At 36.3% G+C, this 9,290-nt stretch overlaps 1 protein-coding gene across 5 annotated transcripts in view; it reads right to left on the bottom strand.

Moving 5' to 3' along the window:
* Positions 1 to 9,290, bottom strand: part of Grid2 (glutamate ionotropic receptor delta type subunit 2) — a 1,450,739-nt gene that overhangs the window by 260,390 nt on the left and 1,181,059 nt on the right. For all 5 annotated transcript variants that reach the window (XM_021164478.2, XM_029478539.1, XM_029478538.1 and 2 more), the window contains one exon: positions 7,723 to 7,918. In XM_021164478.2, the coding sequence (XP_021020137.1) occupies positions 7,723 to 7,918 (196 nt within the window). The remainder of the gene's footprint in view (positions 1 to 7,722; positions 7,919 to 9,290) is intronic.

The raw sequence follows: 9,290 nt of genomic DNA, 5'->3' as shown, positions 1-9,290 counted from the left end.
TATGGGGGACTTTTGGGATAGCATTGGAAATGTAATTGAGGAAAATATGTAATAAAAATATTAAAAATTAAAAATAAATAAATAAATAAATAAGTACTGCTAAAAAAAAAATCATAGAAGAAAAATGTCCTAACCTAAAGAAAGAGATGCCTATATAAGAAGTTTATAGAATACCAAATAGATTAGCCCAAAAAAGAAAATCCCTCCTGCAACATAATAATCAAAACACTAAATGTACAAAAGAAAGAAAAGAACATTAAAAGCTATAAGGAAAAAATGCTAAGTAAGATATAAATTACATGCAAATTCTCAAAGGAGAATTTAAAAGCCAGAAGGGTCTGAACAAATCTCTTCTAGACTCTAAGAGACCACAGATGCTAGCACAGACTACCATACTCAGCAAAACTTTCAATCACCATAGATGGAGAAATCAAGATATTGCATTGCAAAGTCAAATTTAATCCTTTGCTATCCATAAATCTAGTCCTACAGAAGGTACTAGAAGGAAAATTTCAACCCAAGGTGGTTAATTATACCAAAGAAAACACAGGCAATAAAAAATTTCATGACAGCAAACCCAAAAAATAGGGAAACACACACACACACACACACACACCGTTTACAACAACAACAACAAAACTTCAATTAACAATCATTGGTCATTAATATCTCTCAAAATGAATGAAGTCAATTCCCAAATAAAAAGACACAGGCTAATAGAATGGATGTGAATACAGGATCCATCCTTCTGCTATACACAAGAAACACCTCAACATCAAAGGTGGACATTACCTCATAGTAAAAGGCTGGCAAAAGATTTTTAAGCAAAGAATTCCAAAGAAAAAGCTGGTGTAGACATTTTGATATCTAATAAAACAGACTTCCTCCCAAAATTAATCACAAGAGATGGGGAAGGACATTTCATACTCATCAAAGGAAAAATCCACAAATATGACAACTCAGTTCTGAACATCTGTGCCCCAAATGCAAGGGCACCCACATTTGTAAAAAGAACATTACTAAACTAAGACATATAGTATGTGGAGACTTCACCACCCTACCCTCATCAATGACATCATTCAGATGGAAACAAAAAAGAAAAATAGTGGATTTAATAGATGTTATGACTCAAATGGACCTAATATATATATCTTCAAAACATTTCACCCAAACACAAAAGAATATACCTTCTCAGCTCCTCACAGAACTTTCTCAAAAACTGGCTACATGCTCAGTAACAAAGCACACGACGTGGCTGCCCACTCTCTCCATATCTACTCAATATATTCATTGAAGTTTTACCTAGAACAGTAAGACAGCTGAAGGAGTTCAAGGGCATACAAATTGGAAAGGAAGAAATAAAATATCGCTATTTGCATATGATTTGATATCATCTATTATCTATCCTACCAGAGATCTCTTACATTGCTTGGCATCTTCAGCAAAGTGGCTGAATACAAGATTAACTCAAACAAACTAGTAAAATGATAAGTAAAACTAAAGACAAATGATAAGTGGGCTGAGAAGGAAATCAGGGAAACAACATCCTTTACAATAATCAGAAATAATATAAAATATCTTGGTGTTACTCTAGCCAAGCAAGGGTTAAAAACTTGTGATAAAAACTTGAAGTCTTTGAACAAAGATATTGAAGAAGATACAAGAAGGCAGAAAGATCCTCCAAGCTCATGGATCTGTAGGATTAATATAGTAATATAGTAAAAAAAAAAAAAAAAAAAAAAAAAAAAAAAAAAAGATTGTAGGAACCATAAGAGTTAAGGGCACCACAACAAAACTCACAGAATCAACTAACTTGGGAACCTAGGGGCTCACAGAGACTAAACCAACAACCAGGGAGCTTGTGTTGGACTGACCTTGACCCTCTGCATTGATGTTACACTTACATAGCTTGGTCTTCTTGTGGTAGCAATCAGTGGTCTATCAGTGGTAGCAGAGGCTGTCTCTAACTTTTTTTGTAAGCTTTTAGGACCCTTTTCCTCATACTGGGTTGCCTCATCTAGCCATAATTCCACAGGAGGAGCCTTGTCTTACTGAAACTTGATATAGTATGTTTGGTTGATATCCATGTGAGGCCTGTCCTTTTCTGAAGAGAAAAGGAAAAGGAGTAAATGAGGCATAGAGAAGGTGGTGGGGAGAAATGGCGAGGAGAGGATGGAGGGCAAACTGTGGTTGGGATGCAAGAAAAATAAGAAAAGAATGTCCAATTTTGCTGAAATATTCAAAAAACAGAAAAGTGAGGTGAAATACTAATCAATTATAATTTTGACCAAATGAAAAACAAAGTAGTTGTGATACCACTTAATTATACATTTCTGGCGGGAAGTGAGGGGAATAGTGTACTTGTGATTATTCACAAAAGGGATTGGTATGTCTTTAGAGACCATATTACATAGCTATAAATATGCAAATTTGAGGGCTCTTCAACTCACAGTAGTACTTTTAGGATCATGTCTATAAGATACAGATATACATACAGATATACAAAAATGTTCGTTTTTGCAGTTTTCAAGATAATGTAAACATTTAACAAGCTCATGGGCTGTTTGGAAGGTATTGCAATAGTGTATAGGCCAAATATTCCAACCTGAAAGATGTTAATGATATAGAAATTTTTTTAAAAATGCAGGCATACCTTTCCTTGACATTTATAATGATCAAAATGTGGACGAGGGACCAGCAAGACATCTCTGTCGTTAAAAGACTTGATGCCAAGTTTGATGACCTGAGTTCATTCCCCAGAATCACATAATGGGAGGAGAGAACCAACTCTATCAAGTGTCCTCTGACCTTCAGTCAAGAATGGTGGCAGGTGACACGACTCTCCACCAACACACAAATAAACATAAGGAAAATATGACCAACTCTAGCTAAAAATGAGGCATATGCACACTTTTTGTATATAATATCTGATTCAAAGGACAAGAAAGTGAAAATGCTACCTGTCCCATTGTCAAAGTGGAGAATGGCTCTAGGGATAAAAGGGGATGAGCAAGGCAAACTGGTTTTAAAATTCTAGTAGAATTCTAAGTTTCATTATTCCAACAGAATTTTAAAAATTGCATGGCCCTTTCCAATCTGTAAAAGTTTTACGGTAGGAACTGAGCATCGGGTGTACACAGTACTTAGTCTCCAATTAGCTCAGCGCACAGTGCACACATGAGAACTGTGAAGGTAAGAGTTCCCAGGGAAGTTTTCTTCTTGAATTCAAGTGTGGGTGTTAAACTGTGAATAATCACAGGTTTGTGGAGGGAGTACCTGGAAGGAAATCATCCCTGATGCATAAGGGGAGTAAATGACTTAGAGCTGTGTGTGGCTAATGAGAAACACTTCAGTAGATAAGGCTTATGTCCTGGCTTCAATATCTATTTTTCTCAGTGTGGCAATAAAGCAGTCTTAAATCCATACACTCTGCCAAGTAGTCTTAACTACTTAACAAACATACAGCACCTCATTGTTTTGATCAGGATCCCCTTCACATGTATTTCCCCCAGGAACATCAATATAAAAATGTATCTGCAGTGTGTTCTCCAGAGTCTGACATATTGAAACTCAAGTTAAAATGCTAGTGAGTACTTAAGAAGTTTGTAACTCTAGATTTCTCCTTCTCTTTTTGAGGATGTACAGAGTCGGGAAGGAATTTTATTAAAAAAAAACCCATGAGGTTTATTAATTAAAATAAGATTTTAAAAAAAAATATATAGATTAGAAAAAAAAAACACAAAATGAGAGGGATGGACTGTACATAAGTAAACTGAGTGCACAGATTCCTCCTTTCCCTCCCTCTGGTGGAAGGTTCTCTTTATTTACTGTGAGATTACTGACACTGACTGCTCTCCTTGCTACAAGGTTAACTCCAGGGAAGTGTTATTCCCATGTGCCTTGACTACAGTGAAGATCCTCAAAAAATATCTGTTAACCTCCTGAAAAACTCAGTTACATTTCCCCAGTTATATATCTTTAATACTTATGCAAAACTCCCCAGGCAGAGCACAGAAGCACGTTACTTTGAGTATAATTAGGATGCCTCAGTACAGGTATATGTCTTGCAAGAATCCAAACTCTCCACTTTCTGTCCATTTACACAGCTGTCTCTAGTACAGCAGAACAAAGGTAACCGAGGGGATCAGGATCTGCCTTCCAGGAGAGGAAACTGGGAGCTCAATTAAGAACAAGCATAGCCCAAGACATTAATGAGATCTCTTCAAGGTTATGGATTGTGAGGATTGGTTTTACAACGATGCAGGCTTCTCTTCGAGACAGTTCCTGCGGGTATGGATTTCTGTCAAAGATACGACAGAAGAACTTCACTGTTTTGTGGACCATTGACCTAGTCTATCTCTGAAGGCATATTTTTTTTCTCCCTGCACAAATTAGAAGCCATTGACAGAGAAAAGCAGACAGCTATATAAGCTATGTGAGGACAGTTTCTGGAAAAAGAATCTACACTCAGGTTTCATATCTTTCTGGCTTGGATTTCAAGAACCTACGGTGAGAACTTCAGCAGGTGAGGAGGTTGTTATTTGGTGGCTGGTTTTGCTTTTTAATAAACTTCAAACCTTACAAACTGAACTCAAATACATGTTATTATTTCTACCTATCCTGCGATTAGTCAATTTCAACTGCCTTCGCTTTTGTGAAAGAAATCTACAAACACGTCTCATCTTCACCAGGTTCGTGTTCACTACCCTTCCAGAAAGGGCCGAGGACACGTGAGAAGCTGACTGACTCTCTTCACTTGATTCACTTTCTCTATCAGCTCAGTCTCAGAAAATAGATGGACATTGCTTTCTATTTTTCCTACTGTTTTTTTTTAATTAGATATTTTCTTCATTTACATTTCAAATGCTATCCAGAAAGTCCCCCATACCCTCCCTCACCCTGCTCCCCATCCCACCCACTCCAGTTTCCTGGCCCTGGCATTCCCCTGTACTGGGGCATATAATCTATTGGATGGAACACAGGGCCCCCAATGGAGGAGCTAGAGAAAGTACCCAAGGGGCTGAAGGGGTTTGCAACCCTTCAGGAGGAACAATAATATGAACTATCCAGTAACCCTAGAGCTTGTGTCTCTAGCTGCATATGTAGCAGAAGATGGCCTAGTCGGCCATTATAGGGAGGAGAGGTCCTTGGTCTATTTTTTAAATCTATACTATAATTTTAAGTTAAAAGAGGAAGTAGTAAACAATACAGTTTTGTAGCTACAAATTCTTCACATATCTATTCTTTTATTAATTTCCCAAACTATCTTAAAAGATAGGTTTACAGTTCTGTTCATATTATTTATTGAAGCTTTACATAGACCCTATTATTTCATCACTATTACTTAATTTTAGGTTTTTGAGATAGGATCTTGTTATGTGTCCTTGGGTGTTCTAGAACTCACAATCCTCTTGGTTCAGCCTCTGAAATGCTGGAATTACAGAAGAGAGACAACACGAGTGGCTTTATTTTTATTCTTATTATTTATTTATTTATTTATTTATTTGGGGTGTGTGTGTTTCGAGACAGAGTTTCTCTGTATAGTCCTAGCTGTCCTGGAACTTACTTTGTAGACCAGGCTGGCCTTGAACTCAGAAATCAGCCTGCCTTTGCCTCCCAAGTGCTGGGATTAAAGGCGTGCACCACCTTGCCTATCGAGGTAGGAATTCTTATCATCATAGCAAAGCTTTCAAGGCCCACTAAAATGTGCTTATATTTGTAGAAGCTGTTTAAAAAATCAAGCTCGACTTAAATCCACAATGGCAGGACTTCTCAGCTCACGTATCTTTCTTCTACCTGGATTATTTTTGTCAATGAGTAAAGTGAGATATTCAGGAAAAAAAGACCTGTAGCTTGCCTCTTTAACCTTCACAGTAACACCGCATTAAAAATCTCATGGTATCTATTGCTATTTAAATCATGATTTATATCTCTTGTGTCTTCCTCACCTGATTCCAGCTACTGAGCCAGGTGACCTTTTCTTCGATGCTAAACTAATCTTTCCTTTCTACCTAGGGGTCTAGTACAGATCTTGTACTTAGCAAATATTTGAAAATGGATATATTAATGCATGAGTGAATACATGTTTGTTTTAAAGTACTTTATTGATATTTTATGTCTGATGAAAGAAAATGAACTATCTCCAGGCAGCTTTCCCTCTTTAAGCATAATAAAATTAAAATATAAGCATTTATATTTATACTCATATTCAAAAATAGTATTTGTTTTTCAGCAGTGTGAAGTAATATTAAAGGACTAACGAGGTCCTCTTCTACACATAGCACACACTCTTGCATGAAAGAACTTCTCCCAATATGTAAGGTTCATTTTTGATGGTAGATGGTAGCTGAAGAAAAATTATTTTTTTCAAGCCATTTAGTAGACTTATCCAAATGCTCAAATTACCTTCCATTCTATGAGCACCTACATAACTAACCACAAACATCAATCCTTTTTTCCTTGCCACAATATACATACTTAACCACACTCTACTCCCACCTTTTTATTTACGATGCCATGTTATTCTTCCAGGACTCAATGATTCTTTTGAGGAAGACAAGAAAGTCCTATTTCCCATCTACACGTAGCCTTTAGAAGGTCATATACTTTCTTCCTCAGCAGCCTCTGCTAACATGCTTAGAATGTATACTTTATTATAAGGATTGTTAATATTTATAGAGAATATTACATGATCAGCATTAATTCTCAAGGCAATGATTATTTAGGTTGATTCCAAAAGCTGAGAGCCATATTGAAACCAGAGGCTGAGAAACCAGAATAGCAAACCATTCTTCCAGCAGAGCTTTTTGCCTACCCTGAAGAAAGCCCAGACACAGGGTCAGAACTCTTCTGATATGGAAGCTCATAGAGAAAAGTGAACATTACTGCTGCTGTTGTTGATATTCAATCATTTGTTTGTTACTTTGTCCATTCCGTGGTCTTCTATTGAATACCAACTACAGTTAGTTACTGGTCGTAATTTTAAGCAACAAAACAAAACAAAACAAAAACAAAAACAAAAACAAAAACAAACAAACAAAAAACCCTACCCACTTCTAACATAGAGACTGCTGGGAATGTGAATTGCTTATGTATTTTTGTAAATAAATTACATCTAGAATGAAGAATAGCTTTTAATTTTTTTTCCTTTTACAAATGTGCAAAGACCTTCACAAGCTCTTTAAACATATCTACTTCTAAATGGTGATTGCCGAAAAATAATCAGATAAAGATTTTTCACTTTGGAAAACAGAGACAGTCATTCACAGGAACCTTATTTGTTGACAAGATTAGGTTTTTTTTCCTAATAGCTTTAGATGATCACAAGTAAGATAAAGTTTAGTATAAAAACAAATGCTGTATAGAAAGCTCCCTGAGTTATTTAAATGAATTGGATAACATGAATGATATTTGGAATGGGATTTGGGAAAACTTACTTAGTTTTCATGTTTATAAGTTCTTAATCCTTTTTGAACAAAAGAACAGCACCAGAGTTTAGTTTTGGATTTCCAAGGGAAAGTGATTGGTGAGATATCACAAGGGACCTGGAGTTTCCTTTATGAGAATGCTGAGTTGTTCAGAGACCTTTCTTAAAAGAATAAAAATATAATTTAACTGAAAAATTCAATGTCTGAGTACAATAAAGGAAGAAATAAATCTCAACTTAGCCATGACCACATTGAAGAGAAAACTGATGAAGACTATTGATGAGGAGCACAGTACCTTTTGAATGCCTGCTTGGGACTCCAGAACATTGTTTTCTGACCCATTGCTTCGGTTGATCATCCTCCACATCTGGGAATACATGCTGTCTCTCTCGAAAGGATTCAGCCCCTTCATTCGGACATGCTGATATACTGCCGAGTCCAAGACTGTGCCATAAGGGATATCTGTTTGCTTGGACAGATCCTGAAGAGACCTTGATTAGGGGAGAAAAGGGAGACATAAAAGAGAGTGCTGACTATTGTCAAGTATAAATAAAACTGAAGGAACACAAGGGCTATTTATCCAAAGCTAGATACCATCCAAGTTTTCTTACACTTGATCTTAGCCAAAAGGCCGAGAAGCCCATCCAAGTTTTCTTAACTTACGGTTTCTTACTATTGAAATATAATGGCTAAGGAGGACTGCCCCTAAGTTCCACATAGCAAGTTACCAAGAGACAACATCATTAGCAAAGTGAAGGTGAAGTTTTAGTACTAATGCTTTCCTTGTGTTTGGAGGCTTCATGGGGGAAAACTCAGCTATCTCATCAAAGTAGTGGCAAATTAGCAGTGACAAATTTAGTTGTTCATACATCTCCCTTGGTGACAAGGGTTTAATGCTTTTATAGCATAATTGTGTTTTACATAAACAGCATGCTTTCAAGTCAACTAAATGCTTAAAACCTATTATTTATTATAGTCATTACTGTGTGGATAATATATAATGACAAGCAAGTGACATACATTATTCCCATTAGAATGCCTTACATTCAGAACTATTTCACCAAGTTCCAGATGAGATGGGTTCAGAGAACAAATGAACCATGTGACACACTCGGTGAGGAACAGAGCAAGGATTCAAATACAGAGCAGGAATCCCTGAAGGTCAGTGTTTCCACATCAGGATGCTGATGCTTCTAAGTATCCTTTGCTCTATTTTACCTATGGTATGTGCATGCGTGTGTGTGTGTGTGTGTGTGTTTATTTTGTGTGTTTGTGTATGTGTGTATGCCTGTGTGTGTGTGCATGTTTGTGTCAGTATGTGCAGGAATAGAAAGGGAGAGAAAGAAGAAAACTAGGAAAGGAAGAAGAAAAAGAGGGTGGTTAGAGGGAGGGAATAGAAAGACAGAGAAAAGACTGCTTTTGTTAAATTCAGAGAGGACACATTTCACAATGAATGAATTTTTAGTTTTTATGATAATACTCTAAAATTTCAAAACAGTCTTTGATCCAGAAATATACTTTCTTGGTCTAAGGTTATATGTTTAGTTTCCTTAAATTTGGGTTGTTGTTGTTTGTTTGTAAAAGAAAAATCTATTTGGGATTTCCAGGACAGCTAGTAGAATAGAAGCTAAGTAAATTCAGTGACTGATTATAGTTTGGGAACTAAATGCAACAGGAACATTTCATCACTCCATCTGCTTCTTCTCCAAGTCCTAGGTTTGACTTATTCAACACTCAAAATATCTTTACAATTGTTCCTTCCCTTTTGTTGTATCTTCCTAACATAGTGAAACAGCCAACTCTCTCACCCCTGTAAACATCTTTTTTTAAAAAAAATATTTTTATTAGGTATTTTCCTCATTT

The sequence above is a fragment of the Mus caroli genome, chromosome 6, assembly GCF_900094665.2.
Source record: "Mus caroli chromosome 6, CAROLI_EIJ_v1.1, whole genome shotgun sequence".
NCBI lineage: Eukaryota > Metazoa > Chordata > Mammalia > Rodentia > Muridae > Mus > Mus caroli.
Note: the sequence above shows the minus strand (reverse complement) of the source record. Positions and strands in the feature narration are given on the sequence as shown.